We start from the raw sequence: 24,641 nt of genomic DNA on the forward strand, positions 1-24,641 counted from the left end.
TCATCACCCGAGAGCGGCGCGGGGACGGGCGGGGGACCCCGGGCCCAGGCGCAGCGCACACGCGTGGCGCACGCCAGGCGGGCCGGGCGGCGCCGAGGGCAGCCGGGATCGCGCGCACGGAGCTCGGGGAGGCACAGACCCCGGGCGCGGGCGGCCCGCGGCGCCCCCTGGGCTCTCGGTGCTCCGCGCAGTCCCGGGGGCGATCGGGGCCCGGGTCCGGGAGTGGGAGCCACCCGCGCTCATCCCCTCCCCCCCCCGGGCGGGCCGGCGGCCCGGGGGAGGGCGGGCGGCGGCGCTTGGCTGTATATATCTCCGCGCACCCCGCCAGGTCGCGCACAGCGCCCCGAGCCCAGGCGCCTCCCCGCCCCCCTCCCCGCGCTCCGCGGCGGCGGCGGCAGCAGTAGCAGCAACATGGCTGTTGATGGGTGTTCGGGGTGGCGCTGGCGGCGGGAGGAGCTCCCCCGAGCCCCTGCGCCGGCCGCCCGTTGCTAGCTATGGCAAACGGTGGCGGCGGCGGCGGCGGCAGCAGCGGCGGCGGCGGCGGCGGCGGCGGCGGAGGCAGCGGTCTTAGAATGAGCAGCAATATCCACGCGAACCATCTCAGCCTAGACGCGTCCTCCTCCTCTTCCTCCTCCTCCTCTTCTTCTTCTTCCTCCTCCTCTTCCTCCTCGTCCTCGGTCCACGAGCCCAAGATGGATGCGCTCATCATCCCGGTGACCATGGAGGTGCCGTGCGACAGCCGGGGCCAACGCATGTGGTGGGCTTTCCTGGCCTCCTCCATGGTGACTTTCTTCGGGGGCCTCTTCATCATCTTGCTCTGGCGGACGCTCAAGTACCTGTGGACCGTTTGCTGCCACTGCGGGGGCAAGACGAAGGTAACGCGCGCCCCGGGCGCCCGCCCCCTGCGCCAGCCCCTCCGCTTCTCGGCGTCCCCTGCAGCCCACCTCTTTGCTCCGCACCGCCTCTTGCCTCCTTCCGTCCCTGCCTGCCTTGTCCCCGCCGTCTGCCCTTCCCTCTCCTCTCCCTGCGCTCTCGGATTGGGGCAACGATCTGTGCGCCAGCGGTGAGGAGTTGACCCCAGCCGGTGCGCTCCGGGATGCAGACCCCCGCTTTAGTTCCCTGTTTATTATAGGATTGTTAGTGGCTGCGAACCGGCCGGGGTGGGGGCACATGTGCCTCTTGGGTATGGTGGTGCGGAGTGAGGAGAAGCAACCTCGTGGGGACAGAGGAAGTGACAGACCCTGGGTGCGTGCCCGGCACCACTTACCGGCCGCGGCTAGGCTCCTCACGGTGGGCGAGTGGGGACAGATCAACTCAGACTTAGGAGCTTGTTGGGGAGATGAGTTCATGGGGTCCCAAAGAAGGGAAGGTCCTTTGAGCAAGGAAGAAAATCTCTTGCATTTGGGAATTCTGAGGGAGCAACGTGGCTGGAGAAAGTCGGGGCATAGGGGTCAATAGAAAGTTGGGAAGACCCATCCCAGAATGGGGCTCAACCCATGGAGAGTCACTTTCTGACATAGCATGGTTGCAAGTCTGATGTCAACGCCCACTCCATCCTTTGCATTTTCTTTGTGGAACATTCCCCTACCCCAAGTACTTTCGTCGCCTCTGCACTCCTCTCCCAGGCCACCCACTTTGGGTCCCTGCAAATGCGGCCAGCAGCTCCAAGCTGTAGCACGAGGGCTGCTCGCCTCAGACTCTGAGGCTGCGGCTTCTCTCAGTTCCTTCTTGGCATTTGATGTGGCTGGAAGTCGCCTTAAGCTATTCCCGGCAGAGACGCCCACCGGCACCAGGACTCACATCTTAGATGTATGGTTGCTAGGCTGATTCCTAGGCTGTGGCCATATCCCTAGAGGTGGCCCTGCCCACCACTTAGCACTGGCTGGAGGTCGGGGGCCGGGAGTGGGCAGTTTGAGAGACAACTACAGAATGAATAAAAGAAAGAAATGGGGGAAAAAAGGAGCTAAACTGGGTGCCTTCTTTTTGAATCATTCTCATCTAAGGGGACTTCACAGCACCCACATTTTTGGAGGGAGGAGATATTTGGGGGGAATTGTGTAAGGCAGACACTCATCTTGGCCCTCAAATGTTCACACCTGCTCCAGGAAAGTTAATCCCGGGACCCCCCTCAGACTTCACAGGACCCAGCAACTTGTAGCAGGCTGCTGGCTGCTGAGGAGAGGAGTTAGGCTAGGGGACAGGCTGACTGAAACCCAAGGGCAACTGAAGCACTCTGTGTCATTAATTATACATCACTGTAGGTGCTGGCCTCAGCTGTGTTTTGTGGCAGCACATTTGTGTTTTGGAAAATGCTGGTGTGTTGGAATAAGGGAGGAAAAAGGAAAATCGCCCTTCCTTGCTTGCTTTCTCTTCCTATCGCTCTGAAAGCCTCGAATGGTGGCTAGCTGGCTTTGTTTGGAGTCACCTTCTTGGTGATGGAGGTTCCCTCTTCCTTTTCAAGGAGAAAGATCGCTGGCCTTCCAGAGAAGCCTTCAGATTAAGCAGAGTTCCTACAGCCAGACCCAGAGTTGCCTTCTGCCTGATCAGACTTGACACAGTCTGATCATAGACTCTTCATCACTCCTTCCCTCTCCGGCTCCGGCCCATCCCGAGAGTTTCTCCTCCCCCTCCCATACAGAGATCTGGCAACTGTTTTAGGGGGGAAGGTAGCTCACAGTTACATGCACCTCAATTATTTTCTAGATAGAAGTGATTTAGGTTGGCTTTTTAAAAACTACCTCCTGTTTTTCAGAAAGTGAGCCATTTTGATCATAACAAAAACTTTCATCAGCTTGAGATTTGAAATGCAGCGTCTACATCTCTTTACTCTAGGGTTATTCAGAGCTAGTATAGTGCCTGTCATGAAATGCTCCTTGGAGAGAGTTTATATAAAGAATCTCTTTCCTAAATAATGACCAGCATAGCTTCTGTCTGTTTTCTAAAAAGAAAAAAAAAAAGGCTTTGTGCAAGGATAATTAAAAAATAATCAATACCTATTTGTTTACGTATTTTTTAGTCCCAAGACCAACTAACTGAGTGCACATAGTTGAGAGTTTCTATACAGAATCAACCTGGAATGGGAGATAATTGCGGTTTATTAGAAAGACTGAAGGTCAAGACAGAATAGCATGAAGCTATTTTTGATATCATGAGTTTTTTTTCAAATCATGCCCATATCTCTCAATACCCGCCTCTTGATTTGTTCAATTAAATTGTGTGTACTCAACTCACTGTATCTAACAATGGTAAGTGAGCATCTTAGAAGCTTTTCATTCTACGTTTTGGGCTCTGCGTTCTGTTTGCAATCATATTTTCCCCTCTTTGCTTTCCAAGTATTTGGTCGTTTTGTCAAGACGTGGTACAGAATAAAGAATTCAGCTCAAGTTCAGAACATTTGTACTGTTAGTCTCCCCAAGCAAATCTCGGATGCTTTCCCATAGAAAACTTCTATTCGCCCTGAGGCCCATTTGTCCACCCCCACCCTCATCCAGATGCAGCATGGTTTTCTAGGAGTTAGAGCTCTGGGGAAGATGTTTTCTCGGCACCTGAAATTCCCAGGGAGTCATGCTTCAGCAGGAGCTTGGAATCCTGTGCATTTGTTCTCCAGGTCTGCACCATGGTTTTTTGTTGAAAGGAACCCGAGACTGTGGACATACATCTTGGGGCCTCTGATCATTTGCACCTTTGGCCTCCAAATAGCATATAGCTAATGGCTTTATCATTAAAAAAAATAGGTTGTGGATTTTTGGGTATGTGTGTGGGGAGTAAGGAAGAACAAGCCTATAATTCCAGTAATCGAGGACAGAGGCAGGAGGATCATGAGTTTTAAGTCAGCTTGGACTGCATAGCCATTTCCTGTCTCATATAGCCAAAGAGTGAAACAATACCAGTAAAGCTCACCACATCCCACCCCTGTTTGGGACGGGGACACAGTCTTGCCAGTACTGTTCTTTTCTGAGCTTTTTCATGGTATTGCTTCCCTCCAGCACCCTAGGTTTCATCAGCGTGTACTGGTCATTTGGCCATGACATCCTGAAGTTCAATCCAGTCCTAGATTGTAGTGAGCAAGAGAGCTATTCAGGCAGCCTAGATAAACCACTGAACTTCTCTGATCCCTGTGAAACTGGAGGGTTGAAACCCACAAATCCTAATCAGCTCCCTGCTTTTGGGTCCCACACAGGAGAAGGGAAGGAGCAAGGCACTGTGGGGGAAAGATCTTAGCTCAGTGGGCTCTGCAGTTCTCCAGATCCTTTTGAAATTCGGCTGCCAACCACTTAGGCATCTTTGTTCTCTTGACTTGTTCATCTTCTAGCATGTGGTCTACTTCTCTTTAAGTGTCTGGAGAAACAAGCCACTTGTGGATGGGTCTCTGATTTGCTGCGGGACCTGAATGTGGCCAGGCATAGACCCACTGATAATCTCAGTCAGGGCTATCATCCCTACAGCAGCTTGGGCTTGGTCAAGGATGGTCCGCATGTTGTGAACTATTGAGGTGTTGTCTCTATGGCTGTGTCTGAGAAAACAACACATTTTCTCCGACAAGCTCGTGACTAATATAAATATCAGATCCCATTATGGCTTGGTAATTACCCAGGGTCTGAGCCGGTGCATTCAATCAGGACTGCGGCTTCAGTACCCTGGAACTCTTGAGTCCAGATTGGCCCCAGTCCTTGGTTTCCTCTTGTCCTGGCAACTGCCAGCACCAATGACCTTCATATACGCTTTTGTGGTCAGGTCACTTGGGGTGGCCAGGGAGAAGTTCTCAGGCCCCAGTCATGGGGGGCCTGACCTGGCCTTGTCCAAACAGCTTGTTCTCGTTGCTTATTTAAAAACAAACAAACAAACAAACAAACATTTATTTTGTTTTATGTGTATGTGCCTGAGTATATATATGTACATCAGGTACCAGCAGAAGCCTGTGGAGGTTAGAAGAGGTGTCAGATCCTCTGAGACTGGACATTCAGATGACTGTGAGCCACCATGGGGGCGGGTGCTGGAAAAAAACCCTGGCTCTTCTACAAGAGCAATAAGTGCTCTTAACTACTGAGCCATCTTTTCAGCCCCATTGCTGTTTATGTATGTATGTATGTATGTATGTATGTATGTATGTATGTACGTATGTATGTATGTATGTATTTATTTATTTATTTATGTATTTGTGATGGCTATCTTAGGCTCACGCCCAGGAGGGTGTCTTTGGCTGACATTAAGGTCTGGCCTTATTTCCTGATTGGCCAGAGGAGCCCATTGGCACTTTGTAGAATTCCTGTAATATTCATGTCCAACGAACACCAGGTACTAGCAGGTCTCTTGGAAGTGGGAGTTGCCACAGCTCCACCAAGTGAGAAGCTGTTTTCTTTGAATCACTGAAGGATAGCTGCAGAACAGACAGAATTTTGGAGCCAAAGGAGCCTCCTCCAGACCTGAGAGTGTGAGTCGAATAACCTGTCCAAAGTCACACTGAGACTGGGGCTCCTGGCTTTGGATTACTGAAAGTTAGGGCGATTGGGATCTGGTAGCTGAAGAAGGGTCTGTGGAGGATGCCTGGACAGTACAGCTGTGTAGTTGATGAAGGGGGTATTGTGGTTCGCACTTATGGTACTGGTGTCTCAGAGGTGGAGGGCTGGCAGAAGGAAACATTGTAACAGTCAGCTGGAGATGTAGCTGTTCAACAATATGTCCTTGAAGAGGGACAGATTCCATCCATAGTAGCCCAAGTCAGAGCTCCAGACTTATCCCCTCCTAAACCCCGGATGCTGTGATCTCCTAGCCAGGATGCTGTGTACCCAGACCAGCTTTTCCTTGGCAGCCTCTACGACAGGATTTCCCAAAGTGTGTTCTGTCCTTGCCCTTGAAGTTACCTTGGGAGAGACTGGTAGTGAAGGCCCTGGCCGAGTCTCTCCTTGGAAGATGTCATCACAGACTTGCAGAGGTCCTGCTGGCCCTTGCTTCGAGCTGTGTAGTGACCAAGAGTCAGCCTATGACCTTGGCAAGGACTTCAGTGCCATGTGCCTCAGTTTCCTCACATCACATTGAGACTTCTAATAGATCACAGTCCCATGGTTCTTTCACTAGCCTCACTGCACAGTGTTCTGAGAAGACGTGGGTCCATGCTTTCCTAGCAAGCCTTGGCCTGCTGCTGCTGCTTCTGGAGGAAGGGACACCCTGCTATTTGGCCTGAGAAGGGAGGCCAGCCCCCCCCTTTTGCCTTGCCACTGTGTTCTTTGGGCTGGGATATTCAATAAGTGCCTTCCAGCACGGAGTGCTTGCATTGGGGTATGCTTGCTTACTCTGCCTCCCACTCCTGCCTTTCTCTCTGTCTCTCTGTGTCTCTGTCTCTTTTTGACGCAATCAAGATGGCATTGGATTACAATGCCAGGGCCTCCTTCCCAAAGTGGGTAGCAGGGGTTCCCTGGCTCTCAGTGGCAATGGCTGTGCTAATCTGTGACTCTCAACAGCCAACAGTGCCTTCTCGGGACTTCAGAGCTGTGGAGCCTCTAGAGAAACTCCTTTTCAGTCTGTGGGAAAGGGTTGTGTTTGTGCCGTGACACCATAGCCCTGGGGCATCACAGAGAACTCTGAGACTTGTGGAGAAATCTTTGAGGGTCAGGTAAGGCCAGTCTCCTGCAGAACCTCTGAAATTCCATTGCTGTAGACAGCAGGAGCAGACCAACAGTGGCTCTCTCTTCCAGATGCCTCAAGTCCGTGTTCTCTTCTTGGCTTTGGGATCAGTGGGAGGGAAATTCAGGGTCCCACCCTCATAGACTTAGCTTTGTGGGAAGAAGGCCTGCGGAATGTCTGTTGGGCTCGAGTTTCTGTCTGGAAGGGCTGGAGGAGGGGATCTTCAACTTTTATGTGTACACTGATGACCTGGAGGGCTGCTGAAACAGTCTAACACAGAAGGCCCAGGGAGTGGCCTGGGTGGCTGCATTTCTGTAAGAGGCAGGCATTGCTGATGTTCTGCAGAGCCCAATGTGAGTGAATGGCAAGGGCTTCTGGGCCATGCATCTCTGAAGATGGGCCTATCATGGAATATGGACATTCCTGTCTCTCCTATGACATGAAGGGGCCAGAATGGACAAGAAGAGGCAGGTTTGCTGATGCCAGATAGCCAGGGTGAGAGAACTAGATGAGACATATAGAGTGGAGGGTGAGCCTGCTGCCAGGCCGTTAAAGCTGACTCTTGGGGTGTCTTCTCCCAAAGAGCCCACAGGCACTATGGCTTTGGGGGCTGGCTTGTGGTAGCCAGAGTGGCATTCAGCAGTTTATAGGGTGTGGCCTGCTAGTTACCAGCCAATGTGTGGGTTCTTCCTCTTGCCAGTTGGTCACCCTGTGAGGGGTGTGGCTTCTCAAAGCCCAGGGCAGTGAGTTAGCCAAACCACCATCTTGCAAAATTAAAGGCCCCTGCATGGTGTGGCATGGTCCAGGAGGCCAGCTGTGGGCTACTCTTTCTGGAAGGGTGGAAGTCACTGATTTTCCACAGGGACCGGGATGGACCTTCCCAAATGGGAGAAAGGCTTCAGTTTTAAAGGGCTCTGGCAGGGGAGGGCTTGCCATCTTCCCCTGTACCTCTCAAGAATCCCAGCGGACAACGATGAAAGCAGCTCTCTTTCTCGACATCGCAAGGGTTTTCACAGCTCCTACCGTCGGGGACTTTCCCTGAGATGTGCTTTTTATGTTGTTCCGTTGTCAAAGGAGGGGGACCCCGAAAGAGCTTTCCTCAGGTCTCTGGAAGCCACATGAAGAAAGGCCCTGTACTTGGAGGCCCTCAAACCTGGTTAACCTTAGGGCTGTTGGCTTTGCCTTTATCGCAGCATATTTACTGGGTTGGAAACTGAGCTAGGCGCCAGGGGAAAAAGAATGAGGACAGGTTCTGACCTCTGGCCCATTCGGACTCAGAACTATCAGAGTGAGCTGGGCTAAAACCAGGTCCCTTCTCCTGGCAGGTGGATACCTGTGAGTGACCCCTGAGCGGTCTGCAGCTTCCTTGAGGGCGGGAATGGAGTTATTTAAAAAGACACTTAGGGTGGTGAGGACTTTGGTGGGTGCAGATACCTCTCTCATTCTCTCTCTCTCTCTCTCTCTCTCTCTCTCTCTCTCTCTCTCTCTCTCTGTGTGTGTGTGTGTGTGGACAATCTTGGGTGTCATTTCTTAGTCACTTTTCTTTCAATATCTTATTTGTTGTTGCGTGTGCCTGCTGTGGCACATATGTGGAGGTCAAAGGACAATGCTCAGGAGTCCGTTTTCTGTCTCCCTTTGTGTGGGTTCTGGGGATGACACTCAGGTTGTCAAGCTTTGCTCAGCAAACACTAGTAGATGAGACATCTCATCAGCCCCACCTTGTTTTTATTAGGACAGTCTCTCTCACTGGTCAGTCTGAATTCACCAAGGAGTCTAGGCTGTTAGCCTAGTGAGCGGATCTCACCCCCTCAGCAGTGGGATCACGAGCACAAACAAGCCTAGCGTTTTATGTGCGTCCTAGGGATCACACCCAGGTCCTCATGGGTGCGTGGCAAACACTCTGCTGACTGAGCTGTCCTCTCGGTCCCTCCTACTTTTTTTTTTTTTTTTTTGGTGTCATTTATCAGCTATTCTTGAGAAGCCGAGAGGAAGTCATGGGCTTGATTTGGTGACGAGCTTTGGTGATGCAATTATGAGTTGCTTGATTCATTCTAGGTTTTAATTATTCCCACCACCATGGTGTCTTGACTAGTGGGTGACAGAGATTGAGTTCGCTTGGGGGCAGTTGTGTGTGAGGGGGCTGAGTTGGGCGAGGGGCAGAAGGACAGTTTCAGAAGAATGCTCTCCTTCAGATGGAATTTGCATTGTGTTTGGCATTATTTGGTAATTGTCTTTGGGACATTATGTCTAATTGCCAATTTGGAAATGTAATTGGCACTCTAGGGCCAGAATGGATATGCTTAACGTCCTCAAGCCGAGTCTGGGAGTCATCTTTCTGTACGATCTCATTACCTGTGTGACTAATGCTTCTGTACGTGGCCAAAGCTGAAGTTATTTAAAACATCTCATTTACTCTCCACTTTCTTTTTTGTTTTTGTAGCAGTGGGAATAGAACCTATGGCCTCAGGCATGCTAGGCAAGCGTTCTGCTACTTGAGCTATGCTCTTAACTTTTCTTCCTTTTTTTAAAAAAGTGTGTGTGTGTGTGTGTGTGTGTGTGTGTGTGTGTGTTTTCTTTTCTGAGACAGTCTCACTATGTAGCCCAGGTTGGCCATGAATTCATGATCCTCCTGCCTCTGCTTCCTGAGTCCTGGCATCACAGGTGTATGCCCCCAATCTGGATCCCTCTTCCTTTCTTCATGTTTGTTCATTGGCCTTCCTATCAAGTTTTCTTGGGGACCCACATCCAGTAAACTCTGAACAAACAGAGACTTGACTTAGGACATTTAGGGGCAAGTGCAGCCACAGCTCAGGGTGGTGGGAGTTTGGGGGTGCCCCTGAGTGCTACAGCTCTCCTGCTCCCCCAGCAGAGAGGGCTGGTGTGCTCATCATCTCTGGATGCTCACTTATAGATGCTCACTGCTCACCTTATAATGGATCTAGCAAGAATTTTCTAGTCTCTTTTTGTTTGTGATCCATGTCCGGGGCACCCAGAACAAGTCCTGAGTAGTAGATTTCAGACCCTAAGTGCATACCTGGATGACAGGGAGTTGGGTGGTATATGGATACTGCCCATACTGTGGGAATGTCAAATGACCTTACCTATGCTGCTTCCATGCAGGCAACTTGTCCTCTCTGGTCCCTTGTCCCCGCTTCTCCTGAGATAGTGAGGTTCCCTGCTTTGCAGTCCTTAACGTTTGGAAGTGCCTAATTTCCAATCTGCCTGATGATTCTGCCTTTGAAGATCTGTTTAGATTTGTTGCAGGCTGTTGGTGGGTGTTTGTTTTTTTCCTTCATGGGCCCTAAAGTCACTTTTCTTTATTTTTATTTTTTATTTTTAATAGATGGAGTCTCACATAGCCCTTTCTGGTCCCTAACACTATGTAGCTAAGGATGACCTCAAACTTGTGATTTGCTTGCCTCTTTCGCCTCAGATATGGAATTACAGACTGTCCCACATGCCGGATTTATGCTTAGGCTTGAACCCAGGGCTTTGTGCATGCTGGGTAAGTGCTCTACCAACTGAGTTCCATCTCCAGTCCCAAAGCCATTCCTATATCAACGAATGGCTCAAGCCCGTCACTGTTAAAGGTTTGGCTTTCCAAGGTTGGGTTTCCTTTGTAAGTTAGCCTTGGACTTAGCCAAAGGCTGAAGTGATTTTGGGGTGATGCCAGGAATCCAGATGCAGGGTGTGAATCTTTTGCTAAGAAGCTGGGCTGGGCTCTGCTTTCCAGGCATTGGTTCTTGGAGCCCAAAGGAGACAGAAGAGATACTGATCATGAAGCTTTTTGGACTTCACTTGAGTAGAGCCACCCTTTAGAACCAAATATTGTCCCATCCCCACCCAGCTTCTTATTTCTCCCCTTCTCTTGTGCTTCCATCTATTTCTGGCCCCCCCGCAAAGAAACATGGGAAGAACTAGAAATCCTCATGTTAAGTGAAATAAGCTAGGCTTACAAAGAGGAATACTGCATGTTCTCTCTCATATGTGGAATTTAGATTTCAAGTGTGTGTGTGTGTGTGTGTGTGTGTGTGTGTGTGTGTAGAAGTGGGATTATGAGAGGGAAAGATGTCCAGGGAAAGAAATAAGGTGTAACAAGAGAGGGTAGTAGATATATGCAGTAAAAGCAGAAGGAGAAAGTATTTAGAGGGAGGGAGGGGACCAGCAAGGGTGGGGAATAGGGGAGGCTACTGAGGATGGGCAAATGCAAGTTAATTTTTTATGCAAATGCAAAACAATTCCTATATATATAATGGAATATATATATAGGAAAATAATGTCACATGAAACCCATTTCTTTGGATGCTAACTAAAAATTAATTTTAAAGATGTGCTAGAAAAAAGAGAGAAGAAGGAAACAAACAAACAAACAAACAAACAAACCCAGAAGCAGACAGGGGAGGGTCGGGTGTGTGGAGGGGTACTGAGAACGATACTTCTCCTCAGGGAGCTGGAGGTGTTGGTTGCCAGCCTCTTTGCTTTGGTCTTATTTGAATATGTCAGTCTATCTCACCTCCAAGGAGTGGAGCAGACCAGTAGAAAGACCACTGGGCGCAGTGATTTCGTCTCTGCAACACTGCAGGTTTTCACAGATGTTTTGTTCAATTAACAACTATGTCCTGTGGTCCCTGTGGCCTGACATTAAGAGTCATGGGCTTTATGGTGTTGTTTTTGTACCACTGTTATCCTAGACTGTAAAAACAGGGCTTCTCTTTTGGGACCATTGCTGCAGTAATTTTTTTTTTTTAAGATTTATTTCATTTTCAAATTAAGTGTCTCTGTGTAGGTATGTTCATGTTGATGTAGGTACCTTCAGTGACCAGAAGAGGGCATTGGCTTGCCTGGAGCTAGAGTTACAAGCAATTGCCAGCCACCTGAGTGCTGGGAAATATACTTGGGTCCTCTGGGAGAGTAGCAAGTGCTCTTAACTTCCCACACTTCTCCAGACATTGTGGCATCCGTCATTTTTCACTTTCTCTTTCTGAGGCTTTGGGAACTCTGACGGGGAGAAAAACGCTGGCCATCCAGGGATATTCGGCAGATGAGGGTGCCAGGGGCTGGGGGAAAGATTTGGAAGTGACAGGGCATACCCAACAGCTGGGGTTTGATAGTCACCATGGGCCAGCGGCGGCACTTCCTTCCCAGTGCCTAGAGGAGCTGTGTTAGTGGCCTGTGAATTACAGGCCCTACTCACGTGAATTTTAGCAGCTACAGTTGAGTGCAGGTGATGGATTCTTGAGGGGTGCAGGAGTGATGTCTCTAACCAAACTCACAGGAGAACGCAATGGTTTGTCTCACTCTTAAAAAAAGAAATCCATTTATGTTCATTTGCAACCTATTTTCCTCATAAGATTTATTTTTTGACTTCAGTGTTTTACATTTTTGTCCTTAATCCTGAGGTACTGTATGTTCATTGTAGAAAATGTAGGCCAGACAGAGGCATTTTTAAAAAAAGGACACTTCACACCCACTGGGATAAATTCTGTAAAAAAATATCCAGAAAGATCACACATGTTGGAGAGGCTGTAGAGAAGCTGGAACCCCTGGAAGCTATTATGGAAGGTTTTTACAAGATTAAAAATTAACTATCATGATCTACTGTTTCCATTTCTGGTTCTGTGAGCCATAACTTAAGAACAAGGGCCTGAATGATCTGTGTGCTCACGTTGAGAGCTGGATTACCCATAATAGCCCAAAGTGACAACCACCCAGAATCTACTAGAAGATGAAAGGAGAAATCAAATGTAGCATGGCCACCCACTGGGTTGTTGTCTGGCTGTCAGAGGGAAGGCTTGCCTCGCGTGGTGGACCTCCAGCATGTTGAGCTAGGTGATGTAACCTAGACGTGAAAGATGGGACTCAGCTCCTATGAGGCACCTAGGATAGCCACATTCGTGAAGCAAACCAGTGTCTCCTCAGGATAGGGTGACCGATCAGTCATTTAAGGGGCATAGCATTTCAGCTTTGCGTGTGAAAACATTTTGAAGGTAGTTACACACCAATGTGAATATGTTGTTCACCACTAAACTGCACACTGAACACCAATAAGGTAGACCTTAAAACTTATTTTGTTTTATTATTTTATGTATGGATGTTTTGCCTGCACATATGTTTCCGTGGCACATTCATGCATTGCCTCTGGAGGCCAGAGAGGGCGTTGGATATCCCTGGAACTGAAGTTACAGACAGTTGCGACCCGCCACGTGGGTGCTGGGAATTGAACCTGGATCCTCTGGAAGAGAAGCTAGTGCTCTTAACTGCTGAGATATCCCTCCAGCCCCAAGAAGGTCAAACAATGTGATGTTTATTTTTAATAATTATTTTTGTAATTTCAACATTTGGTAGGCTATGGCAAGAGGATCTTGATTTCAAGGCTAGTCTGGGCTGAGAGACAATGTCAAAACAGGGCCTGGGAATGTAAATCAGTGGGAGAGCACTTGCCTAATGTGCAGAGGTCCTTAGTTTGATCCCAGCACTGAAGACACACACACACACACACACACACACACACACACACACACACACACACACACACACTTTTTTTTTAACAAAGAAAAAAAAAGTCCCTCCAAATCATGCTTTCCTCTGGAGATGACCAATATGGTCTGTCGTCTGTCTACTCCTTTGCCGCCCCTTTTTACCCCATTTAGCCATAGGCTGTAACAGGCTTTCTTTTGGGCTCCCAAATCATGACATGGAAACTTATTATTAGTCACGAATGTTCAACCTTAGCTTATGCTCGTTTCTTGCTAGCTCTTATAACTTAATGTTTCTCTTCATTTACATTTTGCCTCAAGGCTTTTTACCTTTCATTCTGTATGTCCTACTCGTCTGTCTATCTGGCCCCTGGTGTCTCCTTCTCTTTCTCCCTTGTTCTCTCATCTCTCAAGCCTAGATTCCTCCTCCTATTTATGCTCTCTGCCCCACAGCCCCACCTGTCCCTTTACTCCTGAGCTGTTGGCTGTTCAGCTTTTTATTAGATCAATCAGGTGCTATAGGCAGGTAAAGCCACACATCTTGACATTGCTAAACTAATGCAGCATAAACAAATGTAGTGCATCTTTGCCTAGTTAAAGGAATGTCCCACAACAATAGGCTGTTCACATTCTTCCTGTGGGCATTCAGGCCCTTGAGATGCCTCTTGTTGGGTAGGATCCACACTACCAGCTGCAGAATGAGTACAGTCAGTGACCTTCTTTCTGCCCAGAGTCTGTTTGACTGGTATTTGCGCTTTAATATAATTTTGTAGTGGTGGCATTCAGCTCAGGGCCTTGTGCTATCTGGGCAAGTCCTTTACCCACGAGTGGCATCTCCAGCCCACCTCTGCTCTTAGAGGAGAGTTAAGGGCTCTTAGGAGTTTGACTTTAACATATGATGTAGGACAGCTACAGTATCTCAGAGAAGGCATGTAAATTGTTCTTGATTTAATGATTTTTTTAAAGTACAAAAGCTACTTCTTAAGTCAGTTTCAAAGCTATCATTTTTACCTTTGAAGAATTCCATTACTTGAGGCAGTAGACGCAGAGCGTGGTGGATTTTGCCCCACTAAAAATCATAAAAGTGGGCCGGGCGGTGGTGGCACACGCCTTTAATCCCAGCACTCGGGAGGCAGAGCCAGGCGGATCTCTGTGAGTTCGAGGCCAGCCTGGGCTACCAAGTGAGTTCCAGGAAAAGGCGCAAAGCTACACAGAGAAACCCTGTCTCGAAAAACCAAAAAAAAAAAAAAAAAAAAAAAAAAAAAAAAAATCATAAAAGTGGACTTTGATTGACATGTTCTCAAAACTTTAATGCTGACTCTGATGAGCTAGATGTACTTAAGAATTCCAATGTGAGGTGGCATTGGAAAGATGGCTCAGAGACTAAAAGCGTGCACTGCTATAGAAGAGAACCGAGTTTGGTTGCTAGCACCCAGGTCTTGCAACTACCTGTTGCTCCAGCTCCAGGGGACCCGAGACTCTGGGTTCTGTGGGCACTTGCACTTATGTGCACATACCCACACTGGCCCCCCGCTCCCACAGACACCCATACATCATTAAAATATAAACCTTAAAAGTTCTAATCAGAGGACATTGGAAATAACATCACACCTCCCCTCCATTTAGAAAAAAATTCAGATCTGGGGGAGAGGGGAGGTGTGGGGACTGGGCTGGGAGAAGTGGAGGGAACAGAGGCTACGGTCAGGATACATTGTATGAGAGAAGATGAAACAAAGAGGAAAAAGCATTCAGAGTTAAGTTTTTGTGACTCTGCTATTACTTCTGATGACATGGCTGCATGACTACTGAGGTTTTATTTTGATTTTTGGTGTCAGGAAAAGTAAAAGCCATCTTAGATTATAGTCTATAAATAGGCTGGGATTATAGGCTAGCAGTTTTGATTGAAAAGAAGGCCATGCGAATCAACTCACTTTGAAGTTTTCCCTCAACTCATCTTAAAAGGCAGCCCTGAGCCAGCCCTGAGCCAGCCTGGTCACCTCCATGCTGTTGTAGGGAGCCTTCCAGCTGCTGAAAGCTGGGTAATGCTCCGAAGCCTCTGCAACAGGAGCAAGCATCGAGAGGGGTCACCCCCAAACACCTCAGCTCTCTCTGAAACAAAATTCCCCCTCAAGTGTAAACAGCCAGCACATTGGGACTTACAGGAACTGCTCTTCTAGATTATATAATATCCATTTGATTATGTTACCAGGGCCACGTATTAAATTTTAACTTGTCACAGATAAATGATGTTAAGAGTTTACAGATTCCCAGAGTCCCTGGCCGCCGGTGGGGGCTGCTCAGCACACCAGCCATCCTACAGCCCAGACCAAATAAACAAACAGAAACAAATGAAGCAAAGAGAAACAAAACCCTTAACGCCTGCACGTAGACCCTTCTACACTGGAGTTGAGACCTTCTTGGGGCATGAAAACACCCTCCAAGTATTCCTTCCAGAATGAACTAAACATTTAGACAGCAGAGACCGCAACTGCAGAATGGAGTACTTGGTTCACGGGCAGGAGGCAGATATGACAGAGATTTTCTTTCTTCCCTTTTCCCGTGACATGGCTGTGTAAGCACCTCATTTTTTAATTGATCCCTCCTTTAAGTCGGTGGCTGCAATGCTAGCGTGCAGATCTCTCCTGAGTTGCATGGAAACTAATAAAACTGTGAATGTTTCTATTTGTGCTCCGTGAACGCAGACGGTAACGAAACCAAAGCAGCCATCTCCAGGGGTGATGCTGTTTAAATGCCAGGCAGGGCTTGAAAATGATTTTGATGGTAAAAACAGAAACTAGCAAGTGAGATGTTGCTGTTCCTTCTCCCCTGTGTCTGTTTACCTAGATCTTCTTTTCTTCCTCAGACAGAATTCTCTCTCTCACATACATGCATGCACACACAATCCATGTAAGATATGTATTTGCAGTGTTGTGCATGGAGCAAAGGGCCTTGTACATGCTAGGGAAGCACTCTGCCATGGCACTGCGTCCCTAGAACGAAATAGTTCATTCATAGCAAGGCCCTCCATTGGTTTATACGCTTTGGTGGTCATTTGTTTTAGAGCCCAGTGGTTGATTCTGGAACGTTCTCTTGTATCCTTTCCTCTTCGTTCTCAGCGATTCATCAATCTCCAGATTTATCACTGTTTTTGCTCTGGGAAGTCCTTCTTCGTGAACTAGAATTATTGTGTTCTTTGAGGGAAAGCAATAACAAATTTCTTCTGAGTACCAACGAGGCAGAAATGTTATGGGAGGATTCTTCTGGTGAGTAGGTTATATGATCCTCAAAATAGTCCTTTAATATAGACATTTAAAATTATTTTATAAAGTTTTAAAGGTTAGAAAATAAGCATGAGGAATAAAATCCATTCTTCTACCTCCCCCCCCCATTGCAAACTTTGAGTGTTTGCTGGTTTTGGTGGGTGCTAAGCACTTTATATGCAAATGTATGGTATTGAACCATCCATTGCGATGATAGGTGGTACTGTCACTCTTACTTTATGGGTTAGGGACTTGGGGCCCAGGTACACCCACTAGTGTAGAGCGGATCTGACTGTGAACCCACAGGTATTCATGAACCTGACCTCTGTACCTCATACCCTGGTGTCTATTATTGTGTGACGCCTGCTTGGTTCGCCCCTATTATGATGCTAGGGGAACTCATGATACAGGACTAAAATGTGTGTTGAGAGGCTGGGGAGTATCGTTTGGTTGGTAGGGTGCTTTCCTAGAATACATGAAGCCCTGGGTCCTGTCCCCGGTAATGCATAAACAGGGCTTGGTGGAGGATCAGATGTTCAAGGTTATCCTCGGCTACAAATCAAGTTCAAGGCCAACCTGGGATGCATAAGACCCTGTCTCAATGTTTAAACACCCGCCCCCCCCCCCCCCCCCCCCCCCCCCCCCCCCCCCCGCCACACCAGCAAGGAAAATGTTGAGACTCATGTGCCATTTTTTCCCCATGAGATAGAGGCCCTTGGGTAAGTGTAGAGAATTCTATAGTACCAGAATTGAAATGGATTGAAAGTGTTGACTAGATCTCCTAAACTCCCTGAGTCCACCTTGTTAGAAAATGGGGTGTTCCACCTTTTTCTACCCCCCGATAGGCAGATGTGCTGTATACAGTTGTGCAGGTTCACCTTCAGGGCTGGTGTGAGATTTACATCATAGAATACAGTTGTGTTTTTACAAACCATACATGCCAATCCCTGTGTTGTGGGTATATGGACTCACAGTATAAATACTGGTATGTGTTTTGAGCATTGTCAGTCTGTTTAATAATGTGCCCTCCAAATGGATTAAGCATGAGATACAGAATTCAAAGATGCTTTTAAAAGCTTGAGCTAGAGGTTGGAGGAGATGGCTCAGATATTGAAGTCCTTTTTGTTCAAGCATGAGGACCTGAGTTTGGAACCCCAGCACCCACATGAAAGCTAGGTGTGGCAACACTTGTCTGTAATCCCAGTGCTGGCGAGGCAGAGACAGGTGGATGCCTAGAGCTCACTGCTGAAGCTGTGAGAGACCCTGGCTCCCAAAGTAAGGTGGAGAAGTGATTGAGGAAGACACGTGGCTGCCGATTTCTGTGGCCGAGTTGCAGACAAGCACCCAAGCACACACATGCATGCACATACACCATGCACATATCCCAAATGCACACACAAAGCATGAGAGGTGTCTGTGAGTGTGTATCTGTGTCGACGTGCACACACGCATACACAAGAGAGCATGAAGAAGCAGAGAAGTTGGATACTCACCAGCCAAATCTTACTGTTAAGCCACAAAGCTGTAGATCCTGATGTGGAATGGTGCCTACTACTGTCTCATCTGTGTGCTACATGACTCTCCCTCAAACTCTGTTCTTTTCTTTCATCACATGGGTTCTGGGAATCGAACACCCACTGTCAGGCTTGGCGGCAGATACCTTTACTTGCTGAGCAATCTCACTAGTCCCGCTCTCTCAAACTCTGAGACTTAGTGACGGAAGAGAAGGCATGAAAGTGAAATAAATAGATCTGGGTCCCTTGGTTTATTGAAATGAAGTTGCAGGACAGGGAGGTGACAGGAAACCCCTCAGAGGGTGTGCTCCCCCTTGCCTTGGGAGGATCATTCCCTGTCCTCTGTTCCTCCTCACCTGAAAATACATTATTGTATCTCCATCTGGATCTCTTTCTAGATAGTTGGGTGTCCTGACCCTGTGTTTGCCAAGGCCGGTGGGCAGAGTATTTAGAGGTGGGAGACAGATTGGTCAGACAGCAGATCTTTACAAACAAGATTCCCTTTCCCAGGGACGTGGGGGTCATGTGAGACCTTTCTTTTCCGGTAATGCCAGTGGCCACATTGCATAATTGCAGGGGTCCTGCTCACGTTGTAGTCCTGAGCCGTGCCCCCCTGGAGCTGTGCAGTGCACAACCTGTATATCCATGTGCCTGTCTTTGCAAGCAATGAGCTGGGTTAGTACAATAAACTCACAGAAGAAATTAGAGACACAGTGTACTGCCCGTAATATTTACTGTCAAAATGAATAAGAGGAACACCAAGAACTTGGGATCCAGGAAAGGGGGAGGGCATAGAGTTGGTCAAAGAGGGAGTGGCCAGATAAACCCATTGGAGCTGTGGGGTTGGAGCCACCCTCCAAGGCTAGCCCCTCACCCGCCTGTTTGCATGCTTTTGGAGCACTATGATCATGCCCTGGCAGAGTAGGCTCCCCTGGCTTCCAGTGGTTTTAAGCACAAGCTTTGAGAAGGTCTCATGTACTCATGCCAGCCAGGTGTGTCCCTGTGGCCCACGGGCGAAGGATAACAGGACCCTGAGGATTTAGAAGAGGCTCCTCTGCTACCAGCTCTGCTATTTTCAGCCGCCACCCACAGCCCCTGCTGTTCCAGGTGTTGGTCGGCAGAGCATCCTGTGTGTGGAAGGGAAGTAGCTGTCAGAGGCCCCGGCCTGTCTCATCCATGTGGCTGTCTCCTCCCCCAGGCTGGATAGTCAGGACGGGCCCCAGAAGCTGGAAGGCTGTTGACAGGCTTCTCTGGGCTGGGTGAGACTGGCAGGTAAAAGTAGAGAAAACAAGGTGCCTCACTTCAGTGCCTCTTTTCAGCCCTGAGGCATTGGGCAGCTCTTCACCCAGCAGTGGCTTATCAATGTCTCTCTGGAGCTGCTGGCCATGGTTGCAGAGTGCCCCAGATCTGAGCTATGTTCCTGTTGCTGGGAGACCCTATGATGATAACAGAGCACAGTTCAGGAAGGTCCAGATGCGGTAGAAGTGAGAGGCGACCTTGCAGGGCCTTGGGTGACTTAAGTCTTCCCCTCCAACCTCCTACCTCCCCATCCCTTGCAGGTTAGTTCACCTGATTAGGAGTGCCACTTCCCAGGGTGCCCTTCTCCATCTCCTCAGTCAGCCTCTCTTTTCTTCCTAGGCTTGCATGGGTATCTGCTGCAGCAGGCATCCCAAATCTCATGTGGAGCTCTCTCTGTGGACAGGCCTGGTGGGGTTTCCCTTTGGCTCTATGTGTGGCTGGTGGTCCTGAAGGGCATTGGTGCCCCCAGGTGATGGTAGATAATAGCACGGGAGTTGGTCCTCACAGATACCCGCAGGTGAATCTCAGAAGCAGAGGGCAGATGCTGTTATTTATGCCTTGGCCTTGTCCCCTTTGAGTCAAGGCTAGCTGTGAAGTGCTCTGAAGGAGCAGAATGGGGCTGAGGAACTTGGTGTGACTTGCGAGGCTGAGGAGCAAAAAGCCTTGGTGCTTCCCTGTTTGGCTCATGCGGGACACCTGCTCTTGGGAGAACAGTGGCCTTCCAGGGTGTCTGACTACTTTGAGACCACCATGAATAAGTCCAAGGCCCCAGGAGAGGCCATGGAGGGAGGGATGCCTTATGAGCAAGAGGGAGACAGGAAGTACAGTGAGTATGGGGGCGGGTAGGGGAAGAAGCCATCTTGGAACTGGATCATCTTACTCCCACTTACGCAGATCAGAGACAAACTATTCAGCGCACTGAGTTCTTGGTTTCAGACTACAACCAAGAACAAGATGGAATGATTGGTTTTAAGCCATTATGTATATATTTGGGTTATTTGCCTGTGATGGCTGACTGGAATAGGTAGTATTTGCTGCGGTCTTTCCTTAAAACTCAGTTTTTGGTGCCCCACACTACGCCCTTTGCATTGCTCCACACTGCTCCCCTGTGGAGGGCTGATGACTGACTGGAAGCATAGGCAGTGTAGCTTCTCCCAGGTCAGTGGTCTTTCCATGGCTTTCCTAGAGTTGCTGCTTGTGTTTCTTTGTCTCACCCAGTCTTTCATGGTCACTTTTCACAGTCACATGGACTGCGTCTCGTCTGTGATGTGTGTGGTGGTCGCGAAAACAATGAACTAGCAGGCACCTCAGAGTCTATTTGGAGCTCGAGTAGCTGCAAATACTGCTCAGCTTAGGCCAGCTGCTGTAACGAGCAGCCCCATTGGTCCAGTGACCTAGGGAACCTCTGCTCAACCCCCAAATGCAGAGGTGAACCTCTTTCTGAGGGTTAGTATGGGCCTCTTAAATTCAGACCTTGTAAACCTGGTAGTCTTGCAGTTAGACAAATGTGAACTTAAATCTTAGCCCTATCCTGCTTGGGGGTGTTGACCAATGTCCTTCGCTTCATTCTCCATGCATAAACTCAACACCCAAAATCCCAGCCCCATGGAGATTTTGGGGGAGTTTAGGGAACATTTAGCATCTTGTAAGTGCTGAACAAATGGCTATTAGTTTAGATCAGTGGTTCTCAGCTTGTGGGTTGTGACCCCTTGAGGGGAGGTCACATCAGATATCCTGTATATCAGATATTTAATACATTATGATTCTTAATAGCAAAATTACAGTTAGGAAGGAGCAATGAAATAATTTTATGGTTTGGAGTCACCAAAACATAAGGAACTGTATTAAAGGGTCCCAGCATTAGGAAGGTTGAGAATCACTGGTTTAGATGGTTCCTCTGCCTCAGTTGCAATAGCCTGTATGACCAAGTTGAGGAAGAGGAGGCTGCTGGAGGGAGCTTGGTATCTAAAGGCCAGCAGGGAGGTGGGGACTGTTCTCTGGGTATTAACAATGGAGGCAAAGCTTAAGGCAAAAGAAAAAAATGGAAATGCTTTCTTCCTTCTACATCTGACCCTACACTCACTACCGCCTTAGGAAGGATGAAGGAGGGAGAGGAGAGGAAAAATTGTGACTACAAAACACCTCCTCACTTCAGGGTTAGTGCTGTAGCTCTGTTGGTAGAATACTTACCTAGCATGCATGGGTTCAATATCCAGCACCCTACAAACCAGATGTGGTGGTACTTGCCTTATGATCCCAGCCCTTAGGAAGCAGTGGTGGGATTATCAGGAATTCAAAGTCATCCTCAACTACCTATCAAGTTGGATTACATGAAGCTCTGTCTCATAAACCTCACTTTAAGTGGCTTTGTTCTAGAAAACCCCAGTTTACCAAATGATGAGTCCACAAGATGATTCTGAGGTTCCCCTGTGACTCGACACACCTCCTGTGTTTTGTGTGAGTCTTGATAATGCTCCTGAGTGTTCTCCTTGTGCTGCCCCCTTCCACATGCTCAGGCAGATGACGACAGTGGCAGAGGGCGGGAGGTTTTAGAGGGCAGAGGTGCTTCTCCCATCGGGCTCAACTTTGTTAGGGTCCAGAGTCTAGAAGCTCTGAGAAAGTCCCAGTGGTTCTTGTGTGTCTCAGGAGCTGTGTTCCCGTGGGGTTCTGAGGAGAAGGGTGTGGGTTCTGGGGAGACCCTTGGGCCACCCAGGCAAGGAGGACTCAGCCAATGCCCTGCTTGGGAATTCATCTCTGACTCACAGAGGTGGGTCAGGCACCTGCTTCAAGGTTTGCATAGCACCTGGTGTTTGTCCTCAAACTTGTCCTTTTGTTGGAGATTATGTGTTCTGATGAACCTAAAACCTGTTTCTGTACACTGAACTCCCAGAAGATTTTCTTCCCCACCTCCAGCCCCATTTCATGTCAGGTTCATCTTGTCCCCGTCTGAATTAAGCAAATATTTTGCTCATTGGCCTCTTGTCCCACACTTGGGTCAGGCTGGGAAGAGGATCCCAAGAGTGTTACTCACAGTACTTTCCGAGGAGCCTGAGGTAGCATTGAAGGTATGGGAAGAAAAGGCAGGGTTTTCTTTTTCCTCTGTGTGCTGAGGTGGACACAGGGACCTGAATCAGTTTTTGCTTCTTCTCCAGGCGGCTTGGCTGGTCCTGGCCAGCCTTCCTTGAACTCCAGCTTTATGTAGTGATGGGAGGAAGACCATGAGTTTCATTCAGCATGGGAGAAGTGCTCAGAAGTCGGTGACCACTTAATTGAAGTTGGCTTGAGATCCCCTCACACCAAGTGCTGTGTAGGTGAAGATGAGGCTACCTTTGAGACTCCAGATCACTTCCTGTGCTTTGGTCTCTGGCTAGATTGTAAGCTTCCTATGGGACCCTGTGGGGTTTCCACACTCTGGGCTATGGCGTGCAGAGCCAGGCAGGACATTTGTCTTCATTTGTCTTGGTGTTCCCAGTGCTGAGCACGTGATATGACACAAATGGGTACTTACAAGATGTTGGGTGAGTCAGAGAACAAATGCATCTTCAGGAAATGCGTTGCAAACATTCCATGTTAGTTACACTTATATGTTGGGCAGTGAATTCTCTTGTTGTCTGAGGCCTTCTTGAACTTTGAGGAGACTGCATTATTTCTGAAAGCCAGAGTAGAACTATTTAGTCCACCTTCACCAGACCTCAGGCCTTAAGAAAACAAGATTTCCTCCTAGGCTTAGGCATTAGGAGGATGTTAGTGACCTGAGGGTGGAACTCCAAAGCTACCTTACCCCCATTTGCTGATAGCTTGGCAGAATATTCTAGAAACATCTTGAGCTTGACTTGCCCAGAAGAAAGGACATTTGTGTGCTTTTGTGAGGTAAGTGTTGGATAGCAGATCCCACCAGCTCACAGCCTTTACTGTGTTTGATGAAACCACAAATTTGTTTTCTTCCCCATACCATTCCCCCACATGAAGAGACCTCTGTCCAGCTAGCCACCAGCCCTCACTGAAAGAGGCCAAGTTCTTCCTTACACTGCACTAAGTCAAACTGCAGCCAATTGATTGGAGGAGGTGATGTTAGCATGAACAAAAACATCCTGTTGGAGATGAAGCCGTGCTGGGCTTTGCTGCACACTGGGAAATAAGAACACAGAGGTGAACTGTGGAATCTCACTGATAATTAACCCCTCAGTGCATGCCCATATGCCAGTCTGCAGCCGAGCTGCCTCCTAAGGGGTACCCCCCTTTCCATCCCAAATCAGTTAGCTCAAAAGCTTCAGTGGTCTCCCTGCTTCTCTGGCTGCCCTGCTGGGTCTGATTTTTAGACCAGGGTATATTTCTTTGAGGCCAGACAAACTTGGTGTTATTTAATGGTGCCCTGGGTGCATTGGAGAGAAGTGGAGAGAATCAGAAAGAGCCTGGGGGTAGCTAGAGTTGGCCACTTCTAGGAAGCCAGAGTAGACTGGGCTCTGAGATTGGCTACTTCGCGTCTGATGTGTTAAGAAGCACCCTTGAAGGATAAGTGTTCAGTAGGTGAGGTTCAGAAAAGTAAGGTCAGTATTCGAGGTCACAGCAGCCACCCCAGAAGGTAGAAGACAAGCCCAGACTGAAAAATTCAGTCTGAGGATATAAGCAAGAGTTCCAGGCCATTTGTAATTTGTTTGCACAATAAACAATTATTGAATCCCGATTGTGTGCTTGTGTGCAGTGTTGGGGTAGAAGGTGAGGGATTTTCAGAAATGAGTCAGCGCCGATAACTGTCTTCCAAGGAGTAAACAGCCCAGTTGCTGTTGGGAGAGGGCACTGGGCACTGTACTCAAGGCCTTTCTTGGCTGCAAAGAAAGGATACTCCCTATTTGAAACATGAAGGATGGCAAGGATGCTATAGGTTTTTGACTTCCATTGTTTCAACAGAGACCTCCTGATCACACAGGGTACCTACCCCCAGACCTCAGGTACACAGGCTGGGGAAGGTCACCTATGTGAGTACAGAGGCAGCACTGGTGTTTGGAGGCAAGGATTCTGGGTTATATTCTGCATTCAGGCAGAGTGACTGGATGCCTGTGTGAGCACCGTGAGGGACTGGGAGGCCATGGAGTTATGAACGTTTCCCAAAGCTGGTTCCCACCGGGGAAAGGAAGATGAATATTCATGGGTCTGTCTTTGTCTTGTCTTTTGCTTTTCCTGGCTGAAGAAAAACCGTTTCATGCATCCAGTTCCTGCAGCACAGTGAGTGGGGAGGGGGAGGGAAAAGGAAGCCAGATGATGGGTTCTGTGAGCAGCTGAGTGATGGGGTGCCCATGACTTTGAAGGACTGTGTCTGAGTCTCTGGTCATATTCATGAGCTACACGTATTACCTTTGGGGTCTGTTGGGAGCTTGACTTGGTGCTGGCCTTTGTTTGGGGTCTGCCATTTGTAGTTGAGGTGTGTTAGCCCTGCTTAGCCGGGTGTGAACAGTGGAGCCAGGAGAGATCAG

The 24,641-nt window shown here is 48.6% G+C and overlaps 1 protein-coding gene across 23 annotated transcripts in view; it reads left to right on the forward strand.

The window, feature by feature from the left end:
* The first annotated feature begins 377 nt into the window (after nucleotides 1–377).
* The window catches only part of Kcnma1 (potassium calcium-activated channel subfamily M alpha 1), a 710,535-nt gene continuing 686,271 nt past the window's right edge, over nucleotides 378–24,641 (forward strand). For 12 of the 23 annotated variants that reach the window (XM_076544635.1, XM_076544638.1, XM_016003340.3 and 9 more), the window contains exon 1: nucleotides 384–875. In XM_076544635.1, the coding sequence (XP_076400750.1) occupies nucleotides 495–875 (381 nt within the window). In that variant the 5' untranslated portion in view covers nucleotides 384–494. Of the gene's footprint in view, nucleotides 876–24,641 lie in introns of all 23 variants that reach the window. The other 11 variants (XM_076544629.1, XM_076544630.1, XM_076544631.1 and 8 more) reach the window with 4 other exon arrangements.

This window comes from Peromyscus maniculatus, chromosome 9 (assembly GCF_049852395.1).
Source record: "Peromyscus maniculatus bairdii isolate BWxNUB_F1_BW_parent chromosome 9, HU_Pman_BW_mat_3.1, whole genome shotgun sequence".
NCBI classification, from domain to species: Eukaryota; Metazoa; Chordata; class Mammalia; order Rodentia; family Cricetidae; genus Peromyscus; species Peromyscus maniculatus.